At 39.8% G+C, this 24,533-nt stretch overlaps 1 protein-coding gene across 3 annotated transcripts in view; it reads left to right on the top strand.

The window, feature by feature from the left end:
* dot1l (DOT1-like histone H3K79 methyltransferase) overlaps positions 1–24,533 on the top strand; it is a 127,628-nt gene that overhangs the window by 42,046 nt on the left and 61,049 nt on the right. For all 3 annotated transcript variants that reach the window (XM_028816433.2, XM_028816432.2, XM_028816435.2), the window contains exons 2-5: positions 2,161–2,204; positions 2,562–2,636; positions 6,545–6,608; positions 15,652–15,880. In XM_028816433.2, the coding sequence (XP_028672266.2) occupies positions 2,161–2,204; positions 2,562–2,636; positions 6,545–6,608; positions 15,652–15,880 (412 nt within the window). The remainder of the gene's footprint in view (positions 1–2,160; positions 2,205–2,561; positions 2,637–6,544; positions 6,609–15,651; positions 15,881–24,533) is intronic.

Consider the following 24,533-nt stretch of genomic DNA (forward strand, 5'->3'; position numbering starts at 1 on the left):
ATTTTAAATTCAGACAACAACACCATGCACTTGTTTTTAAAGCTTGTACTAGAATATCAGATTCCAACTGCCCAGCTGTTCTCACCCTTGTGGCCTGGCAGATGGTCATCAGTTTCAGAGTCAATTTTTACCCATAAGCTGTTCATTTTTTACACACAGTACCTAAAGGCAGTCTGATTGTATAACTGCTATCTTTAGTCATGTTGGCAGTTACATGTCATAGTTTTGCACTACATTCTATGTACCATTTTAAGTTGTCCTGAATTTATTAAGTGACACAACAATTAATGCCTCTGATTCATAGATTCAGTATCCAGAGTTCAAGTCTCACATGTTGCTGTTGTCTGTATGAAATCTGCATGTTTTCCACATTGAAATCCAATGCAAGGTTAGGTTAACTTGCAAATCAAAGTGGAACCAAGATGAGTGGGCTCTGTGATGGACCTGGTTCTCCGTCTAAGGTTGATTTATTGCTAGCTTCAGGTGATTCTGAATTGAATTAAGCTGGTTTGAAAATGTTATTCTGCCTTAAAAGGCTTGTACAGGTAGTCCCCAAGTTACGGACATCAGACATACAACTTACGAACAGGGCCACAGCTACTCCTTCATTTGTCTGGGGGACGCGACGCAGGCTCCTCAGTAACTGCCGCTCCGTCATCTTCGGCCTAGGGACACTGCAAGTGGTGGCTGGAGGGGGTGATTTCGCTGCTCACACAGTGTAGTGTCCCTCGAGCGGCTCCGGTTCATACTCAGTGGGCGGCTGGGTGCGCGACAAGCAGTGACCCGGGGTCCATAGTTGCCGGGCCACAGCTACCGCTCGTGTGCAGGACGGAGGCTTGATGGGGTGGTTTGCTGCCTGCCCACCATGCTGCCGCAGCTACTGCTCCTGACTAGACGGAGACTGGATTCATTCTCGGTGAGTGACTGGTGATGCTGCAAGCGGTGACCCAATTGTTACTGAACGGAGGCCATTGAGGGTTAATGGGGCAGTTGTAGTGTGCCTCGGGTGACTGCCTGTTGAATGGGGACGGTGGTGGGTGATTCACTACCCGCCTTTGGCTGCACCCTGTTCGTTCTCGGTGGGCAGATGATGCAGGCAGCATACTGTATGCAAGTGGAGGTGACGGTGTGGTGGGCGAATGGTGAATCACCCCTTGCCGCCCCCATTCATTCTCAATAGCAAGCCTGCTTGTACTGTTACGTACATAGCAGGAAGTTGTCTCTTGTCAGTACATCAGACGTGTTGACGACGGGTGCCTTCCTGCTGTGATAGCACATTGCTGTGCAGAAGAGCTCATCTTAATCTTTTGTCTTCACCCTTCAAGAATATCTCTGAAACACAAATCTGAAGCAAGTGCTGGTGATACAGTAAAGAAGAGAAAAACCATCACCATGGAAAATAAAGTAGAAATATTAAAAAGTTCAGAGAGAGGTGAAACTCCACCATTCATTGGCAGAGCACTTGGTTACAGTTGGTCAACAATAGCATTTATTAAAATAATGTACCTGTTCCGACTTACATACAAATTCAACTTAAGAACAAACCTACAGTCCCTATCTCGTGCGTAACCTGGGGACTGCCTGTAATTGATTATCTACTTATTGTTCAGTCTTTTTAGATTGTTTTCTGCTGGTATTCCTTTGCATATCTCATTAAAACAGCACTGGAATATATTAGAGTTTAACATTCCCAAGATTTCAACTACCATAACACAGCCTAGGGAATCAGAGCCAGGCAGAGATACGAGATAAATCTTTAGTGAAGGCTTGTCTGCACTCCATTGTTTTTGGTTTGTCCTCACTTTTCACCTTTTCTGTCTCAGGGGGCTAGAGGTCTTGTTGAATCAGGAGATGTTTTTTTGCATTGGAGAGTTTGCATTTACCCTGAACATGCATTTAGATTCATCTCAGAGCTTTGTACTCTCCAGTCATTCAAAGTTATGCATTCTTATGGATCGATGCAACTGAATTATCCAATTTTGTATTTAATGGGTTGAATGTTCCATCTGAGGTCAGCTCCTTCCTTGAGCTTTTACCTACCAGAATAGGCTCCAGCTCTAAGTTTATATAAAGTGAGATAGAAAGTAGATGTTTACAAAATGTATAGTTTTACTTAATTTGTTTTTATTCGAAGTGAAACTATTCTTTTACTTTTTATAGGATAAACACCATGATGCTGCTCATGAAATCATTGAAACCATCAGGTAAGGAACTATGCAATTTTTCCTTCGTATCCTCTAGTAATTGTGTCAGCCTCTTGCACCTTCAAGGTCTATGTGACTTCTTGGCATACTTTGGCTTTACTGGATTCTTGGAAAAGGGAGCCAAGTTCCTTTGGGTGTCAACAGAAACTGTGCCTTAATGGAGCCACTATTGTCCAGCTGGCCTCCTTCCAGTTCCAGTTTTCAAGTCGTCTTCTGGTGGTGCCAGTGGGAGCAGACCATTAAAGTTCCACCGATGGAGTAGCACTTAATGAGTAGTGGGGTAAGCACTGATGTCATTGTACAAAAGAGGGCTATTCCTGTGAGCCTAACACATTCCTCCTTTTCAATCCATTTTAGATGGGTGTGTGAAGAAATTCCAGACCTGAAGCTAGCCATGGAGAACTATGTACTAATAGACTATGACACAAAGTGGTGAGTTGAGGGTTTGGGAGCCAGATGTTTTATAGGCTTTAAGATGTATCAGTTTATATTTATTCGGTTCAGAGATAATTATATTGTTTGGCTGCTTGTTAAGAAAAACGAAGGCAGCATTCAATTAAAATTAAGGTTAAAAATGTTCGTGATGTGTCTTAAGTTTAGAAGTGCTATTTACTAATTGTTATATGGGCTGTAAACAATACACGAGGTGAAAGAGGTAAAACCATCAGTGGAGTTCTTCAGAAACAAGTGCAAATTAGTTTGCATTTTCTACATGTTTTGGTGCTTTGGCACAGTATCGATAGTGTGGAAGTTTATGTATCTTTATGCACTATTAATCATACATGTTGCAGTCATTTTTGGTACATAAAAGTCATTTTGTTCAACTGTCTTAGGGAGTATTAATGCTGGAGGTGTTCTCCTCCTGTGAATCGTTCTTTGCTAGTTATGATAGCAGTCACGACAATAGTAATCCTGAAGATGCTTCAGAGACCATCACAGTATTGTGCTCGTACATTAGGAGAGAATATGCATATATACATGGTCAGATCTCTTTTAAACTGTGTAATGTACTACAGTGCAGTGCATTTGGAGTGCTATGTGTTGTTCTGGTTGCTGTGACATAGAAAAAATATATCAGCACAAGAAACTACTACTTTTAAATACATACATATCCTGTCCTATTCTGGTAGGGTTAAGCTGATGTCACATTATGTGATTTCTAGTCTGAAGGAATGTCAAAGTTGCTGACTGCAGTTGTTGATATTTTCACTGGACCGAGTCATATTACACAACTGAAAATCACTGTACGTTTCAAATTTAGCGACTGCATAACAACTTTCCAGAACAGCCATACTCTCCTCTTTTTCTGATAGCCAATACTGTGCTGCCTGATGGAGCTGGTACTGTGCGAAAGGTTAACAGGTATGACAAACTCAGCCACAATCTTTGCACTTTTTTATTTTTTCCATTCTACTATGGTGCATAAAACATCCTTATCTGCATCGTAGAAAACATACAAAAATTTTGAACTAGTGGTTTCAGAGATAGTATGAGATCTATACTATTGAGACTTGCGTACAATGATAACTTCTGAAGAAATGGACACTATCTGATTTTGGTTCAGTTTAGGTCCAGTGCGTATCCCTATATCCTTCAAAAATGGTTTAAACCATATCCAACAATAGCTACCATTTTGATTGTTTAATTTAACCAGGAATAATGCAGTCTTCTCCATTTAATCATGGGACTAGTCTTACTGACCTGAAAAATGTTTGCATAAGCAGTTTTAAAATAGTTTATTTAAATATACAGGTATGCATGCACAAAGGCACGCCCAAGTGCATACAAGCATACACAGACTTGCACATTTAAAGAAATGTATAAGGGAAGATAATAGCTGAGAAACCCGTTTGCCAGAGCATATATGGGGTGATGAATAGAAAGAAATGAACAGACACACACACACATACACACCTTGATCTGTAAAGGTTGACCTGGACAGAGGCATTAATCCACCCCTGTACTAATCTTCCTTTCTATGAATTTTTTTAACCTCATTAACAAGATTAATTTAGAATACCATCGGAGAAAAGTAATTTGGTCAATATGAAAGCGTCAGTGTGTATTTAGACCCTTTCACATTTTGTTATGTTGCAGCCTCCTTCATTAAGCAAGGATCCAATGCGTGTAGTTTCAAATTAAATATTATTGAAGTTGTTCACTTGGTTCAATTTCCTGTTTATTTTGCTCTTCATTTATTTGTCATGTCTCTTGTCATTTTCTTAACCACTTTTCCTGGTGAGGGTCATGGTGGCAGTTGGCCAAGCAGGCCAGCTCAGACTTTCCTGTCCCTAGATTTAGACTCCAGCTCTTTCTGAGGAATTCCCTGGTTTTGCTAAAACAGCTGAGAGATAATCCCTCCAGTGTGTCCTGGGTAACCCACAGTTCTAGTGGGAGCCACCTGCAGGGCATCATTTAAACATGTACAAACTACCTCAACTGGTTCCTTTCAATCTTTAGGAGCAGCAACTCTGCTTTCTGAGCTTTTCATCCTATCACAGAATTTCATCCCAGCCGCTCTGTAAAAAAATCTCATTTCTGCCACTTGTACTTGCAATCTCATTCTTTTGGTAATTACCCCAGCTCATGACCATAGGTGAGGACAGGGATGTACAGTAGCTCATTTGCTAAACTGAGAGTTTTGCCTTTAGTCTCAATTGCCACTTTGCCACCACAGAACTGCTGTTGCCACTCCACACTGCATGCTGATCTCATGTTCCTTTTTTCAGTGCCCAACCACTCCCACTGCCTCTGGAGTGAGCAATCCATGCTTTTCTGAGTGAGAGAACCATGACCTCAGACTTGGGGGTGCTGATTATTATTCCTGCCACTTCATAGTCAGCAGCAAGTCAGTCAAGTCCTTGCATATGCCTTAACTTGGAAGGCTGAGGAGTGCGATTTTTCTTACGTTGTTTTGTAACACATAGTCTCCTCACCTTTCCTAAATATAGGAACAACATCAATCTACAATTTTTATCGAGCATATACATTATCCCAACAATGTGTAGCACTTTCAACGTCTACAGTCTGATGTCATTGACCCCATCACCATGGAGTTGCTTGGTAAGACTATCCACTCAGTGAGCGGCACTTTTAAGCACCTCACCCACTTTCTCTTAGAAGGCTGAATACTCTGCACTGCTTCCTCTCTGTGACTCGTAGCTGCATTAAGGCAACCCTCTCATTCACTGAAAACTCCAGTTGTCATAGCCCTCAGGTGCGAGGTTGCGAGTATTCTCTACACCAATCCGAGGTCATTCACCGATCAGAACTCCAGAGTAGGCAAGAGACTGCCCCCAATCTAGTGGTACGCCATAGAGGTAATGTTCCAAGTTCCCAAAGCCAATCTCCATTACCAGGTTCAAGTTGTTCTATGTCTTTCCTGCCTTTGCCCACCACCAAACTGGCATCACCCCCAAACCTCAACCTTTGTCTTGCAGGTAGGTGGTAAGCTCACAAGATGACATTTATTTGTTTACATAGTAAATATATGTTGTACTTACAATAATTTGTACAGCACAATAATATATATTGTCTTGTAAAATCTTCCATTGAGCAATTTTCAGCAATATCACTAAAGTGAATTTTGCATGGGATTATTGTATGGGCAATTTAATACAGATTTTTTTTTATTATTCTTTTTGGTTTCCCTTTTTTTTTTTTCTTTTTTCCCCCCCAAGGCTTTTTAATTCCCTGGTGTAGCTTTCGGAATGCCTTAAACTCCCATCTATTTTGTTTTCCTTAAAGTTCCCTGTAAAGGAAGCAGTTCACAAGCACTGAGTGGGGATCAACAACAAGTCTACGAAAAGAATTGATATTTTTTTAATATTTTAAATAATAATTATTCATGCATGTGGTGACACTTAATGGAAATGAAGAGTTATCATCAAAGCAGAAACCCAGACCCATTTTGGCATGTAGTTGAAGTGCAGATCTTTTCAGCTTTAAAAATGTTTGTATATAACATATAAAAATGACTTTACTATAAGCTAAGCAAAAAAGTGTGAATGACTAAAGAGGTGCTGTATCTTCTCAAAATTTTCTTTTAGGTTCTTTTGCACATATTGCACAGGATATTTCCTAGGGTATAATCTGCTGTTGCTTAATAGGAATAATTTCTACTGTTATAGCTGCTTGTAAGCTTTTTACTGTTATGCTACTCTTATGAAAAAGTCGACTGTACAGGGGATTTTGTTTTTTGAAATTGTTTATCATGGTTTTCTTAATTCATCATATTTGGTGAGTTCAAGACTATAAAGTTAACAGAGGGGTTTCCCCAACAGAAATATTTCTCCTAGCTGCTTGAAGCTCATTTCTCTTTGACTTCTCTCTCTTTCCAGCTTTGAGAGCATGCAGAGACTGTGTGAAAAGTACAACAGGGCGATTGACAGCATTCATCAGCTGGTACGTACGTAATGCGTCTGTACATCTTAACTATTTGTTAAGTGCAAGTCTCTTTACTTGTAACCTTCTTTGACACTGTAAAAATAGACACCTATATTGATAACTGCCTGTATTATTCATCTTCATGTACCAATGTAAAGAAGTACTTAGTCTGCATAGACTTTGGGATACAGATCACAAGCAGAGATTGGAAGCTATTTGTATTTATTTAGAATGATAGGAATCACATTTGATGGAACCAGAGAATTAAAATAAATTTTATGCCCTCCATAATATTGGCTCCGTAATTTCTGCATTGCTATTTTCTGATCTTTTCAAAAGCCATTTTCATTTGAGAGTAAAAGATACAATACAATTTATTTTTGTATAGCCCAAAATCACACAAGAAGTGCCACAATGGGCTTTAACAGGCCCTGCCTTTTTACAGCCCCCCCTGCCTTGACTCTCTAAGAAGACAAGGAAACTCCCAAAAAAACCTTTGTAGGGAAAACATAGAAGAAACCTTGGGAAAGGCAGTTCAAATAGGAGACCCCTTTCCATGTAGGTTGGGCATGCATTGGGTGTCAAAAAAGGAGGTCAATACAATACACAGAAAAGAACACAAGTAATCCTCAATACAATATAATAGTGAAATAGACATATTATAAGTACAGAGCAGAATTCAACAGTAGATGATTATTACATAATATGATTTAATGACTGTTATAAAGCTACATGTAGCAGCAGTGTTGCATAGAAAGGTGGCACCTGAAATAGAGAGAGCAAGAAAGGGAGACCGCTTATCTGATGTCACAAGGAAGCGCTTCACTTGCAGTGTTTTTAGAAGATGTCTCTGCATGGTGAATTTGAGGAGTTCTCCTGTTTGCCCATGCTGTAAGGAGACTACGTTTGAACCATGTTTCAGGGTTGTGGCTGACCACTAGCAGTTCACCACAGTGCACATGTGTGAACTGAAATGATTTGTGGTGTGAGACCATAGCAGTATATTTGGCGACAAGGGTGGGATTTACACTGTGGATGGGTGCAGTATAGTGTCAATGTTGCACAGAAAAGGTAGGGGCTGGGAGAAAGTGAGAGAGCCCAGCTGACATCACCAGGAAGCACGCTGCTTGCAGCGTTTAGAAGCAGTCTGTCTGTGGTAAGAGTCCACAGCAATACACTACATAATTGTACCCTCTTTCATTTGTTTATTGATCAGAATTATCCAGCATTAAATCTCTCTGTTGGAAGAAGTATGAGAAGTATGTGAACCTATGGTTTCAGTAACTAGTGTGATCCCTTTAGCAGCAGCGACTTTAACCAAATATTTATTGTTGATCAGTCCTGCACATCAGCTTTATGTAATTTTAGCTCATTCCTCTTTACAGACCACTGAAGGCCTACCTTTTATTGAGCATTGTCATTTTAGACACACTCTTCTAGATTTTGCTTATACAATCTGTATTTTGTAGTTTCATTAATGAGAGCAAGCCATCCTGGTCATATGGCAACAGAATAGGTCCAAACCATAGTAATGCTACCACTTTGTTTCACAGTTTGGATGAGATTCTTATGTTACAATGTAGTGTTTTATTTTTGTCAAATGAGTACAGTAATCCCTCGCTACTTCGCGGTTCACTTTTCGCGGATTCACTACTTCGCGGATTTTATATGTAAGCATATCTAAATATATAACGCGGATTTTTCGCTGCTTCGCGGGTTTCTGCGGACAATGGGTCTTTTTACTTCTGGTATTTGCTTCCTCAGTTGGTTTGCCCAGTTGATTTCATACAAGAGATGCTATTGACAGATGGCTGAGAAGCTTCCCAATCAGAGCACGCAGTTAAGTTCCTGTGTGCTGCTGATTGGCTCAGCGACGGAGTGCTGCATTAACCAGGAAGTCTCATCTCACTCATTCAGCATTATTAACGTGCTCTTGCTACTGCATTCAGGGGATTATCACCTTCATCGTCATCATTTTTACTGCGCAGCATATTCATCACCATCATCACGTCATATATAGCTACATGTACTTCGCTATACAGAAAGTGTAAACTTATCTACCGATTTCATATTGCTTAGCAGTTGTCCCTGTTATTAATAGAGTAAAGGGTGGGTTGTAAACAATACAGGGAAGGTTTAAAAACGTCTAAATACACGTTAAATAATTAAATAAATATGGTGTCCCTACTTCGCGGAAATTCAGTTATCGCGGTCGGCCTTGGAACCTATCTCCCGCGATAAGTGAGGGATTACTGTATCTCATTTAAGCCATGACGCTCTATTCCTCTTTCATCCACAGAACATTCTTCTGGTAGTCGTTTGGCTCATTTATGTGGTCTTTAGCAGCCTTTAAATGGGCATCAGTGTTCTTCTTGGAGGGTATCAGCTTCTCCATGACATCCTCCCATGCACATTGTTCTTGTTTAGGGCTTGCCAGAGGGCCCACCCATGAGTACTGACATTATCCAGTATAACAGAGGCGTGCAGATCTTTGGATGTTACCCTGGAGTTTTGTGATCTCCGTTTGATATTATTCACCTTGCTTATGGATTGTTTTTGGGTGACCATTTCTGTGGAGAGTAAAAATTGTGTTGAAGTTTCCTCCATTTTATTTTGTTTGGCTAACAAACAATATCAAGTACAGTGTAGGGCCAGTAATCCGCAAATTCGCTTAAGCCGCGCAAAAAGCTTGGATCCCAATTTTTTGACACTATGGATCGTACAGACCTAAACATGGCCTCTCAAACAATCGAGACAGGTGTTGACAGCTGTCATTTTGGCATTTCGATTGTCCGTTTTTGACATGCTATGCACTATCATGGATTAAATATTTAAATGCTGGCTTATAACTTCAAAGAGGTATTTATAGAAGATTAGTCTTTTATTTATCAATAAACAAAAAAATAACTTACAATGAAATTAAAATATTAATCTGTTTTATCCACGCAGAGTGTCAGCGTTATGGAGGCCGCCATTGTAACCGATTCACACCTTACAGTGCTACAAAGTTAATCTGCGGTAAATCCGCAAAAAATTGACTCATATTTAAAGTATTATTTTTAATTCGATAATCTGATAAAACTTGAAATTGTATAAATATGAGTCACAAACCCAACGTAAATCACTTCAGTTTCTGAATCTATAGCGAGCACATCATATTTGCTTTAAAAATTTTTACGCCATGAGTAATAAACGTAAACACGCTTCATATGATATTCAGCAAAAGCTGGATGTCATCGAAATATGCATTTAATGTGCAGCACGCAATATTGCGATCGTGAGACTACGGCACTACTTTCAAAATGGCGACTCGAGGGTCAACATGTGAGAAAGGATTGTGATCAAAAAACATTTATTTTTTCATTATTTATTGTAATTTATGCATTATCAAAAAATATTTAAGCCGCGGACCACCTAAGCCACGGTTAAGCAGTTTGGACCCCAATCACCGCGGCTTAATGGCCCTACACTGTAATAATAATTTAAATATGGGAGAGAATTTCAGAGATTCAATCAGAGCTATGACATTTGGCATAGAAAAATAATATTTTTGGAATGTCTTGAAAAAGAAAGAAACTACTGGTTTACTTAACATGGAAAGCAACTGAGAATAAATTTAGAATATCTTTTGTAGTTTGAAAAAAAATCCTCCTAAACAGCTGCCACTGAAAACACCAATAATCTCCATAGTGTGGAGATGATTAGTAGCACAGAACATCTCCTACTGAATACTTCAACCACAGGATTGTAAAGGCAAGGCTTCAAGATTCAAATTTCACTTCAGCACAAAAAATATAAATACCAGATTAGAATTTGCTGAAATTAAATGTCTTATTTTTATTATGGAGGTGAGCTAATAGAGTTGTGAACCAAATTGTTCTGGATTGTCAAGACAAAGAAGAACCTCAATGTGTGAAATGCCAATGCATTAGAAGAGCTCACCCTAGATCTTTTGTAATGCTGAGCAAATGTAGGGCTGATACCACCAAAAAAAAAAAAAAAAAAGGCCATGTAGCTTAAATTTGAGTTAATGTCTGTTTTGCGTGTTGTAGAAATTTGTTCTGTCAAAGGATTAAGCATGCTTAGAAAATGATGTGGTATATAGTACATACTGTCATGGCTATTTACTTCACTACTCCTCAGTGAAGTGCACATTGTTTTCAAAGATCAGAAGTGTTTTACATTCAGATTAACAATAATTTGTTATTTGCCTACCATTTTGGTCAGTGGTGTCGGCTCATAATATATGCTGGTAGGTCAGTGCCAATGGGGCTCACTGTAGCTTCATCCTACACCTCTGTGGAGCTAACATGGTTGGTAGATCTATTATCCTGGGAAATCTCAGCTGTGGCAGTCAATAGCTATTAAAATATGGTCTGGAGATCTTGTACTAGCAGGATTCACTGGTAAACATTAACATAACAGCACCTAGCAGATTGCCTAGGTTATGTCGTTATACAAAACAAAAATTACAGAACAAGGCTCATTATCTTTGCTTGGAAGACAAAAATTAAAGATACAATAATGAATCTCTTGTAAGTACGCTCTTTTTCTTTGGACCAGAAACACTTGATGAACGTTGGCTTGAAACTTTTTGTGTGTTTTTCTCCAGCAAATATTAAAAAGGAAATGTGTGTCAATCTGTGTTAGGGCTACTGTTGCTGTTAAATTGGATTGTTTGCCAGTACACATATAACATAACTGAAATGGAAATGCCATCAACAATAAACATCTATGACCACAAATTGTCAGTTTGTACTATGCTTTTATTTTTAAATTAAGTTTATTAAACTATTGAAAATTAACCGTTTAAGTTGTTATAGCATTCCCTCACAAACATTTACAAATGACACTTTCAGGGGAGCTTGAATCTTATCCCCCCTAACTACCCCTTCCCCATATTTCACATCATAATAAACCTTGACCAGAAAGAATGAGATTCAGGCGTAAAAGTCAGATCACTTTCTTTGTGAATTATGGTTGAAGCTTTCTAATGGTGTGGGTATGAATGGGCCCCACTGAAACTGGCCCACTCGTTTTTATTAAAGATGTAACTAAACCGTGAAAAACACAATTGTTTTAGAAGTGGAGAGAAATAACTTTCCTGCCTATGCATAGGAAAATTCCTCCGCTTTTATTGACTGTTGGTTCATCATGCAGGAATTTGAACTGCTAACACAATAAGGAATTCAAAGCAAAGTAGAAACATGTTTGATTGGCCTGATCAGTGTTCTGATTTAAGTCCATGTTACCATACATTTAACATGTCTAAAAGAAGGCTGATGTCAGAACCTCTCTTCCAACTCCAAAATAGACAAAAACGGCAACCAAAAATGATTGTGTTTAATGCTTGGTTAAGTAGCTCAAAACAACAAAAGAAAAGAGTTTGATGTTGAATGCAGGCTGAATCCAGGATTTGCATCCAAATATCACATTGTAAACAATTTTACTTTCCCATCAGGTTGTTTTGTTTTAATAGTTTTGTACACCTGGAATGCAAAATGTTTTTTTTTTTTTTTTCTTTAAATCTTAAATCAGCTATTTGTAGGCAGGCAGTGTGGCATAGTTGTTAAGGTGTCAACCTTCAAACCCTAAAGCTATGGATTCAAATCCTGCTACTGACATTGTGTGACCATGAGCAAGTGACTTCACCTTCCTTTGCTCTTATTGGAAAAACAAAAGAAGTGTAGCCAATTGTATCTCAAATGTTGTAAGTCACCTTAGATAAAGGCATCTGCCAAATTAGTAAATGTAAATGTCTGTAGTACTAGGGTGTTGTACCGTGTTAGCCATTATGAATGTAGTGAGAAGTTAAGCAAAATGACACCTTTTATTGGCTAACTAAAAAGATTACAATATGCAAGCTTTCGAGGCAACTTAGGCCCCTTCTTCAGGATTACATCTCGCCTGAAGAAGAGGCCTGAGTTGCCTTGAAAGCTTGAAAATTGTAATCTTTTTAGTTAGCCAATAAAAGGTGTCATTTTGCTTAACTTCTCATTAAGTGTAAATATATAATTTGCAGAAACGCCCAAAACACACATTCTTATTGTCATCCTAAATTCTCCATTACTTGTATATAGATAAAAATTCCTGATCTTGACTTCAGTGTTTCAACTATATTCAGTCACCCATGACAGAATGGCCAGGCACAGCTTCAAACTCATCATTTAATTTGCTGGTGACACAAATGTGGTAAAAATAATCACCTTCTGACACAGTGTTGCCAGGACAACAATCTGTTTGCCTAATAGCAGCAAAACCACAGAGCTGGTCATAGCACATCCCTGTCTGCCATAGCTCAGTGATAATATTAATGAACATAAAGTTTTCAGAGCCTTTTATGTTAATGTGTTTCAAATTGCCTTGTTTTGCTGTTTCTTTAAAGGCGCTATATAAATAAAATGTATTATTATTAAACAAATCTTCATTTTCTATGTATACATTATGTAATGTGTAAAGTTTGTAAACTAGTTAAAGTGTCTCAAGCCTATGCTTACTGAAGGATGCTATACAAAAACAAATGAAATTGGATTTAATTGATTTGAATCTGCATTGGTCAGGATGCTGTGGAGATTGTCTGCAGTTTCAGGTTTCCTGGCAATCACCATCACTGATGACGTTGTATGGGCACAACACATCCAAACTATTGCCATAATGGTTCACCAAAGTACTTACTACTCTGGATATTTTAGAAGTGAGTGTGTGTCTGTATTTGTGCTCATAGTCTTCCATAAGCGCACACTGCAAATCAGAATATGGCTTTATTAGTAGCTTAACATACTGGTGTGGTACCAACTCAACACAGGACTAGTAGAGTAATACATAATGCTGTTAAACTGGCTCAGAATATTATTGTCACACAGCTCCCTTCTTTCCATGGCGCACATAAGACACAATGTCTTAGAAAGGCATAAAGGGTTATGTACAGTGCATCCGGAAAGTATTCACAGCGCATCACTTTTTCCACATTTTGTTATGTTACAGCCTTACTCCAAAATGGATTAAATTCATTTTTTTCCTCAGAATTCTGCACACAACACCCCATAATGACAACATGAAAAAAGTTTACTTGAGGTTTTTGCAAATTTATTACAAATAAAAAAATTGAGAAAGCACATGTGCATAAGTATTCATAAGTATTTGCGGTGAAGCTCAAAATTGAGTTCAGGTGCATCCTGTTTCCCCTGATCATCCTTGAGATGTTTCTGCATCTTAATTGGAGTCCACCTGTGGTAAATTCAGTTGACTGGACATGATTTGGAAAGGCACACACCTGTCTATATAAGGTCCCACAGTTGACAGTTCATGTCAGAGCACAAACCAAGCATGAAGTCAAAGGAATTGTCTGTAGACCTCTGAGACAGGATTGTCTCGAGGCACATATCTGGGGAAGGTTACAGAAAAATTTCTGCTGCTTTGAAGGTCCCAATGAGCACAGTGGCCTCCTTCCACTGTAAGTGGAAGAAGTTTGAAACCACCAGGACTCTTCCTAGAGCTGGCCGGCCATCTGAACTGAGCGATCGGGGGAGAAGAGCATTAGTCAGGGAGGTGACCAAGAACCCGATTGTCACTCTGTCAGAGCTCCAGAGGTCCTCTGTGGAGAGAGGAGAACCTTCCAGAAGGACAACCATCTCTGCAGCAACCCACCAATCAGGCCTGTATGGTAGAGTGGCCAGACGGAAGCCACTCCTTAGTAAAAGGCACATGGCAGCCCGCCTGGAGTTTGCCAAAAGGCACCTGAAGGACTCTCAGACCATGAGAATGAAAATTCTCTGGTCTGATGAGACAAAGATTGAACTCTTTGGTGTGAATGCCAGGCGTCATGTTTGGAGGAAACCTGGCACCATCTCTACAGTGAAGCATGGTGGTGGCAGCATCATGCTGTGGGGATGTTTTTCAGCGGCAGGAACTGGGAGACTAGTCAAGATAAAGGGAAAGATGACTGCAGCAATGTACAGAGACATCCTGGATGAAAACCTGCTCCAGAGTGCTCTTGACCTCAGACTGGGGCGACGGTTCATCTTTCAGCAGGACAATGACCCTAAGCACACAGCCAAGATATCAAAGGAGTGGCTTCAGGACAACTCTGTGAATGTCCTTGAGTGGCCCAGCCAGAGCCCAGACTTGAATCCGATTGAACATCTCTGGAGAGATCTTAAAATGGCATGGCACCGACGTTTCCCATCCAACCTGATGGAACTTGAGAGGTGCAGCAAAGAGGAATGGGTGAAACTGGCCAAGGATAGGTGTGCCAAGCTTGTGCCATCATATTCAAAAAGACTTGAGGCTGTAATTGCTGCCAAAGGTGCATCTACAAAGTATTGAGCAAAGGCTGTGAATACTTATGTACATGTGATTTCTCCGTTTTTTTATTTTTAATAAATTTGCAAAAACCTCAAGTAAACTTTTTTTCACATTGTCATTATGGGGTGTTGTGTGCAGAATCCTGAGGAAAAAAATGAATTTAATCCATTTTGGAATAAGGCCGTAACATAACAAAATGTTGAAAAATTGATGCGCTGTGAATACTTTCTGGATGCACTGTAAGACCAGCCATCCTGCACAGTTACTTTTTTCCCTTCACTTTTCTGACTAACAGTACAAGACCACTGGCACTTGCAGTAGTTTTTATACCATTGTCGTAAGACTGCTCACTAGCCACGTATTAATCACACTTACAGTTGTATTTGTATGACTTGGCTGCAACATTTTATTATATACTTTTTAAGTATTATCTGATTGTACATGCAGTACTATTGAGTTTATATCTATCCCTAGTCTGTAGGTGACATGCAGACACGAATCTCACTGTGCCTTGTATATGAAACAATGAAACTGAAGTTGAGTTGGTAAAAAAGAAAGTTAAGCTATAGATTGGCCTGCTACCTTGACTGAGACGACTTTCTGTGCCTATTGTTTCTCCATGTGTAAGTTAAAGTTGTCTGAGACTGAAGAGTGTTCCCACACCTTTGGGTGCTACTTGTGTGAAAGTAAAGATTCTAGTATAATGACCCTATGTAATCTTTAATTTTTTTTTTTTCCTTGCCCACCATGCTCATAGTGGAAAGGCACAACGCAGCCCATGAAACTCAACACGCAACCTTCCAATGGGTTACTCCGTCATATCCTGCAGCAAGTTTATAACCATTCAGTCACCGACCCTGAGAAACTTAACAACTATGAACCTTTCTCCCCGGAAGTATATGGCGAGACATCCTTTAACCTAGTGGCACAGATCATTGATGAGATTGAGATGATGGAAGATGACACCTTTGTGGATCTTGGCAGTGGTGAGTGGACTAAGAGAGTAAATGGTTCCAGTCTTTCCTTTTATTTAGATGTGATAACACTTTCTGATCGTTACTAATTCGGTCCACTTGATTTGCAGTACATAGCTATAATTTCTTTCTTAACTAATGGAACTGTAAAGATTTACAATACTTTTTTCAGATACAACTTATGCATGGTGTCTTCTTTTAAATAACATATAATTAATGTTGCTTTCTCATGGTGTTTGTCACATAAGATTAAATTTATGAATCTGAGGATGAGATATTTGTTGGTAGTATTCTTATATATAAACAATAATGGGAAAAATACAAAGAAGGCAAAATGTGCAAGAAAAAATAAACCCTGGAAGGAATGCACCTTGAAATAACTCCAAGTAAACAAAGGGGAACAAAAAACTAATTCTGTTGTCCCTTTCAGCCTGACTAAGCAGATCTTGTACCCATGTCTGTCTATTCAGGTGGTTTGTCCACTTAACTGTCATATTACTAATGCAACTAACTGCCTTTACCACCATATATTTATAATCTCCATCCATCCTTCCTAATCTGCCCATCCAGGTCAGGGCAGGATTACAGCGCAGCTTTAGCCTATCCTAGCAATCACAGGATGCAAGGCAGGAACAACACCTGGACAAAGCACCAATATATATTTTATATTTGATTTTAAATGGATAAATTGGCCGTTTTTGTCCATCAGTTAACTCTCAATAATGCATAATTGCAAAGTGCAAACATGTTTTCAGAAAGGTTTGTAAATTTATTAAAAATAAACTATAATCTCTTGTATGTGTAAGTATTCAGACCCTTTGCGACACTTAAACTTGTGGTCAAGTGCATCCAGTTTGCTGTAGTTATCTTTGTGATGTGTCTAGAACTTGATTGGAGTTCACCAGTGACAATATTAATTCACTACCTATACACACCTATGTAAATAGGGTCCTACAATTCACACTGCATATTAGGACAGAACCAATTCAAGACGTCCACTCCCATTCATTGACTGCATAGTAGCCAGTTCCTCTGTCATTTCATTATTCCATTCATGAAAATCAGCAACTGTGCATTGTCGCAAACATCACATCTCTGATTTAATGCCAAGGAGAAGAAGTCTGCATATTCCAGCATGCTCTTCAGTTTTAGTTCCAGATTCCCCACAATTTCCCCATTCAGTTTCATAACCATTCGCTGTGAGATGGACAGATGTTCAAACGCCTCCTTCTTCTCTGGGTAGAGGAATGTGGCAGACTCCAATAAGCACTCTTCAGCAAATTCCCATTTGTAGAAAATGGTTTCCTTCTTTTGGCAATTTTGTAAGCTAATATACAGTTAGGTCCATAAATATTTGGACAGAGACAACTTTTTTCTAATTTTGGTTCTGTACATTACCACAATGAATTTTTAAATGAAACAACTCAGATGCAGTTGAAGTGTAGATTTTCAGCTTTAATTCAGTGGGGTGAACAAAATGATTGCATAAAAACGTGAGGCAACTAAAGCATTTTTTTTAACACAATCCCTTCATTTCAGGGGCTCAAAAGTAATTGGACAAATTAAATAACTGGACATAAAATGTTCATTTCTAAAACTTGGTTGAAAACCCTTTGCTGACAATGACAGCCTGAAGTCTTGAACTCATGGACACCACCAGATGCTGGGTTTCCTCCTTTTTAATGCTCTGCCAGGCCTTTACTGCAGCGGCTTTCAGTTGCTGTTTGTTTGTGGGCCTTTCTGTCTGAAGTTTAGTCTTCAACAAGTGAAATGCATGCTTAATTGGGTTAAGATCAGGTGTCTGACTTGGCCATTCAAGAATTTTCCACTTCTTTGCTTTAATAAACTCCTGGGTTGCTTTAGCTGTATGTTTTGGGTCATTGTCCATCTGTATCATGAAACGCTGCCCAATCAATTTGACTGCATTTAGCTGGATTTGAGCAGACAGTATGTCTCTGAACACCTCAGAATTAATTCAGCTGCTTCTGTCCTGTGTCACATCATCAATAAACACTAGTGTCCCAGTGCCACTGGCTGCCATGCACGCCCAAGCCATCACACTGCCTCCACAGTGTTTTACAGATGATGTGGTATGCTTTGGATAATGAGCTGTTCCATGCCTTCTCGATACTTTTTCTTGCCATCATTCTGGTAGAGGTTGATCTTGGTTTCATCTGTCCAAAGAATGTTTTTCCAGGACTGTGCTTTGCTTTTTTAGATGTTCTTTAGCAAAGTCCAATCTAGCCTTTCTATTCTTGAGGCTTATGAGTGGCTTGCACCTTGCAGTACACCCTCTGTATTTACTTTCATGCAGTCTTCTCTTTATGGTAGACTTGGATATCGATACGCCTACCCCCTGGAGAGTGTTGTTCACTTGGTTGGCTGTTGTGAAGGGGTTTCTCTTCACCATGGAAATGATTCTGTGATCATCCACCACTGTTGTCTTTTTCTAGGTGCAGCCAGGGTGTTGAGGGGGTCCGGTTTGGTGGACTCAGGATTGGGTCACTGCTTTTTGCAGATGATGTTGTCCTGTTTGCTTCATCAGGCCGTGATCTTCAGCTCTCTCTGGATCGGTTCGCAGCTGAGTGTGAAGCGGCTGGGATGGGAATCAGCACCTCCAAATCCGAGACCATGTTCCTCAGCCGGAGAAGGGTGGAGTGCCCTCTCAGGGTTGGTAGCGAGATCCTGCTTCAAGTGGAGGAGTTCAAGTATCTCGGGGTCTTGTTCACGAGTGAGGGAAGAATGGAGCGTGAGATCGACAGGCGGATCGGTGCGGCGTCCGCAGTGATGCGGGCTCTGCATCGGTCTGTCGTGGTGAAAAAGGAGCTGAGCCATAAGGCAAAGCTCTCAATTTACCGGTCGATCTATGTTCCTACCCTCACCTATGGTCATGAGCTATGGGTAGTGACCGAAAGAACGAGATCGCGAATACAAGCGGCTGAAATGAGTTTCCTCCGCAGGGTGTCTGGGCTCTCCCTTAAAGATAGGGTGAGAAACTCAGTCATCCGGGAGGGGCTCAGAGTAGAGCCGCTGCTCCTCCGCATCGAGAGGAGTCAGATGAGGTGGCTCGGGCATCTGATCAGGATGCCTCCTGGACGCCTCCCTGGTGAGGTGTTCCAGGCACGTCCAACTGGGAGGAGGCCCAGGGTAAGACCCAGGACACGCTGGAGGGACTATGTCTCCCGGCTGGCCTGGGAACGCCTCAGGATTCTCCCGGAAGAGCTAGAAGAAGTGGCCGGGGAGAGGGAAGTCTGGGCATCTCTGTTCAAGCTGCTGCCCCCGCGACCCGCGAAGATGGTTATTGGTAGGCCTCAGTTTATTTTGCTTGGATTGACCCATACATAGCGTTATAGAAGAAAGATGTACTTTAAATAAATAAAATTATTAAGAAACAAACAAAGCTTTTTATTTTTTTTTTTTATATAGCCACACTGTTATTGAAGAGATTATATTTTTTTGAATGTGCAGTGATCTCAGAATGTATAGAATATTTTTCTTTCATTTTCCACATGTCACCATTGTGGCATAAGTAGCAACATAATGTCATGTTCTTACTTTTCTCACTGAGATGCTGTGAAATGTAAGAGTATACCTTAAATACACTTTTTTTACTCTTGCCTAGCTTCACATTTTCCTTACATGTACCACAGTGCTTAATTTTATACAGTATAATTTGCAGTTTAAAGTGTATTCATTTTTGTGTCACTGGAAATCAAGATGATCATGTTGTTAAGTATTCTTTTTTTTTTCCCCTCTCAAGTTTTTTTTATTGATAAAATGAAAAAGGAACCCAACAAGTAACTAACTGATTTTTGGACTATGTAGGAACAAAACCAAATACCCCCACCCACCTAATTTTAAATTATATTATTTGCCAGAATGATACAGCTGAAGCTTTCATCTTCTTTTAGTCCAATACAACCTAAAACGTTTTTCCCAGTTAAAGGATATACAGTGTATCTGGAAAGTATTCACAGCGCATCACTTTTTCCACATTTTGTTATGTTACAGCCTTATTCCAAAATAGATTAAATTCATTTTTTTCCTCAGAATTCTACACACAACACCCCATAATGACAATGTTAAAAAAGTTTACTTGAGGTTTTTGCAAATTTATTAAAAATAAACAAACTGAGAAATCACATGTACATAAGTATTCACAGCGTTTGCTCAATACTTTGTCGATGCACCTTTGGCAGCAATTACAGCCTCAAGTCTTTTTGAATATGATGCCACAAGCTTGGCACACCTATCCTTAGCCAGTTTCGCCCATTCCTCTTTGCAGCACCTCTCAAGCTCCATCAACTTGGATGGGAAGCGTCGGTGCACAGCCATTTTAAGATCTCTCCAGAGATGTTTAATTGGATTCAAGTCTGGGCTCTGGCTGGGCCACTCAAGGACATTCACAGAGTTGTCCTGAAGCCACTCCTTTGATATCTTGGCTGTGTGCTTAGGGTCGTTGTCCTGCTGAAAGATGAACCGTCGCCCCAGTCTGAGATGAAGAGCGCTCTGGAGCAGGTTTTCATCCAGGATGTCTCTGTACATTGCTGCAGTCATCTTTCCCTTTATCCTGACTAGTCTCCCAGTCCCTGCCGCTGAAAAACATCCCCACAGCATGATGCTGCCACCACCGTGCTTCACTGTAGGGATGGTATTGGCCTGGTGATGAGCGGTGCCTAGTTTCCTCCAAACGTGACGCCTGGCATTCACACCAAAGAGTTCAATCTTTGTCTCATCAGACCAGAGAATTTTCATTCTCATGGTCTGAGAGTCCTTCAGGTGCCTTTTGGCAAACTCCAGGTGGGTTGCCATGCGTCTTTTACTAAGGAGTGGCTTCCGTCTGGCCACTCTACCATACAGGCCTGATTGGTGGGTTGCTGCAGAGATGGTTGTCCTTCTGGAAGGTTCTCCTCTCTCCACAGAGGACCTCTGGAGCTCTGACAGAGTGACCATTGGGTTCTTGGTCACCTCCCTGACTAAGGCTCTTCTCCGCCAATCGCTCAGTTTAGATGGCCCGCCAGGTCTAGGAAGAGTCCTGGTGGTTTCGAACTTCTTCCACTTATGGATGATGGAGGCCACTGTGCTCATTGGGACCTTCAAAGCCGCAGAAATTTTTCTGTAACCTTCCCCAGATTTGTGCCTCGAGACAATCCTGTCTCGGAGGTCTACAGACAATTCCTTTGACTTCATGCTTGGTTTGTGCTCTGACATGAACTGTCAACTGAGGGACCTTATATAGACAGGTGTGTGCCTTTCCAAATCCTGTCCAATCAACTGAATTTACCACAGGTGGACTCCAATTAAGCTGCAGAAACATCTCAAGGATGATCAGGGGAAACAGGATGCACCTGAGCTCAATTTTGAGCTTCATGGCAAAGGCTGTGAATACTTATGTACATGTGCTTTCTCAATTTTTTTATTTTTAATAAATTTGCAAAAACCTCAAGTAAACTTTTTTCACGTTGTCATTATGGGGTGTTGTGTGTAGAATTCTGAGGAAAAAAAATGAATTTAATCCATTTTGGAATAAGGCTGTAACATAACAATATGTGGAAAAAGTGATGTGCTGTGAATACTTTCTGGATGCACTGTATACTGTAAGTAAATATAAAGCACATTAGTTGAATGATTTGTACGTGTTTTTTATGGAAATACATTGTTAACTTTCCTGTTTACCTATCATTCTTTGTTGCTGTTGATCCTCCTCCAACTGCTACTGTGTATCTTCTTTTTTGTGATAATTTTTTATTGAACATTTATCAAACATAAACCATTAACGCAGCAGTATGATAAGGATGTAATAGCCCACTATTCTCACAGGGCCCCCAACCACTCTTTTCCTTCCTTCCTTACTCATGGAATAACCAAAATTAGTAGCGCTGGCCTCAGCACTACATTTTAAAGAGGGAACATGAAAAGGCCTTAGAAATCCACGTTTAGTAAAGGGAGCAGAAAATCCAACATGGTAGGACACACGACATCCAAGATTTGAAGCATTAAAGACACGTAGTCCCATCTTAAGTAGACTCAATGGATGCTGTGTTGAGCTGAGACATAGACTGATCCATATGTATCAGGTGGTAAAAATGTAGATAACCATTTATCATCTACGAATAGCTCAGGGGGTTTTCAGAGTGATGCATGAAGTAGTTTGATAGCAAGACTGTTTAGTCTTTAAAACATTCTGCTGGTATGAGACAATATGGGAAAGATGGATCTAAAAGGATGACACTAGAATAATAACAGAAAGACAACACAAAGAGCAAAGTACATAAGTCCTGATGAAGGAATAAAAATAACGCTGGGACGCAGCCAGAACATGTTGGAGGAAAATGCTAGGGGCACCCATGCATTATAAACTAAATAATGCATATGATTTTACACCTAACAAATGACACTTAAAAGGAGTGGAATAAAGCTCATGAAGAAATTCTAATTGGTGATAATGTTTGACATTACTGAAAACTATACTTCAGGCACAAGATGTGAGGAAGGAGAGAGGTCACTGAGCCAAAGTAAAGTTAAAGGAAGAGGTGTATGTGCTGACTTGAACAGCATATAGAGTAGAAATGGGCCCCTCAATGGTTGAGTAAGAATGAGAAAAGGAGCCAAGAGGATAGGTAGGCAGAGCAAAGAAAAAAGTGATCCCATATGTTCCTGGCAATGACAGAGTAATGTAAGATTGGAGGATCTGTGGTTTCAGGATTAAACAAGTCACCAGTTTGCTTATCACTATGTTCTGCCAAATAGGATAAACACAAAGTTGTCCACCAATATTATGAAGGCACTATTATGAAAAATATAGGTAAAAGTGTCCCACTTTATAGGAGAACCAGTATGCCTTATTACTTGGTTCTGGGATTGAACAGAACCAAGTGACAGCCAGTAGGATTTAGGTTTTAGTAGCTTCAAAAAGAATACCTACCAGGAATTAGGACAGGGAAAGATTGATTCATTATGTAACCACAGTGGAGGCAGGAAGGGAGAGAATAGACCAAGCCAGACAGGAGTGGGAAGTGCAAAACTATTGACAAAATTCCAAATCTGGTGGGTGCATCCCCATATCCAACCCTCTAAAAATTGGCGCAGTTTGTTTAAATTCCCTCATTTATATTTCCTTAAAAATATGGAGATAAGTGGTCTGACCGGGTGGTCTGCATGTTCTGTCCGTGTCTTTGTGGGCTTTCCTGTTGCATCTCCAAAGATGTATGTGTTTAGCTATTTAGAAATTCCAAATTGGACCGGTGTGATTATAAATGGGCCCAGTGATAGACTGGTACACTTTCCTAGGCTGTTTCCTGTCTTACATTCAGTAATGCAAGGGTAGGCTTCTAGCCCATTATGGCTCTGACTTTGGACTAAGTGGGAGTTAGAGAATGTGTGCAGTCTGACTTCTGACTATTTTTAGAAGGAAGGAGGAAATAGGATCATGGAATTACAAAATTAAAAAGATATACACAGTCTATATTAAAGCTATTTTTTTTGAAGGGATGGCAGGTGAACTTTAAGGGTAGGCTGTACTGATTCATTTATTTATTTAGTTATTTATTTTTTAACAGTGACTTTGTGTGACAGGAAGGAAAGTGGGAGTTTTGACCAGTAATGAGATCATTAAATATTCAACCATATTCTGAGGAGACTATCTCACTGGTTGATACAGAGATGCCCACTCTAGGATACATGAAGGTTTTAGTGACAGGGATGGATAGAAACAAATGGACCTGCAATATAAATTATTAAGGGACAAACGAGGATTTGAGCCAGTTAAATGTATGATCACAAAGATCTGAATAGTTCTAGAATAATAGAGAGATATTAGAGAAATTATAAATAAATATGGGGTCAGAAGTTGAGAGCTGTGTATTGCTTTTGAATATTGTTCAAGGTATAGAATAAAAAGGAAGGGAGAAAGTGAAAAGCTCCAGTTTTGATGGAAAAAGAATAAGTGGGCAAGGGATTTCTGAGAATGATTGTTGACGGTGAGGATTATAATGTTTAAGCTAAGTTTATATATCTCATGCTGAATTCCATTCTTTCCATGCCCTGCAACATGAAGGTTAATTCCTGCAATCCAAACCCTTCTAAATGTCAAGCTGAAATTGAGTCGGCAATATGCAGGGGCCTCTAAATGTTGTCTGAAGCTAGGCAAGAGAGAATAAATAGTTGGCTTAGTTGGAATGACTCTAATAACTTTCTCCAACCAATGAGCAAAAACCTTGGTTGAAAGTTAAACACTGGTCTTAATGAGTATTAGTCCAGAAGCTTTAATATAATGTGGTGTCTATGCCTTGTTTTAGGAGCAGTATAATGACTACCTTGTTAATTCTTCGATTCCCTTGCCAGAGGTTGCCTTAATAATGTCAAAAAAGTTTTTAGTTCTTTTGCTTATGGATTAAACAAACACAAAACATCAACCAAATTAGGCTCTGGGCAGAGTTTACAGAAGGAAACCATGGAGTGTGGACTGTGCTGAACCAATGGAGTGGCAGATTTTCTAACAGCAGGTTTATTATGGATTTGTGTTAATGCCAGAAAGCAACTCCTAATCTTGGAACTTAGGGAGCTGGCTGGCAAGTACAGAACACTATAGTGTGTGTGTGTGTGAGTGTGCACGTGTGCGTGCGTAGGTAAACATGCAAGTCAACTAACAAGTTATAAAAAAAAA

The sequence above is a fragment of the Erpetoichthys calabaricus genome, chromosome 12 (assembly GCF_900747795.2).
Source record: "Erpetoichthys calabaricus chromosome 12, fErpCal1.3, whole genome shotgun sequence".
Classification (NCBI taxonomy): Eukaryota; Metazoa; Chordata; class Cladistia; order Polypteriformes; family Polypteridae; genus Erpetoichthys; species Erpetoichthys calabaricus.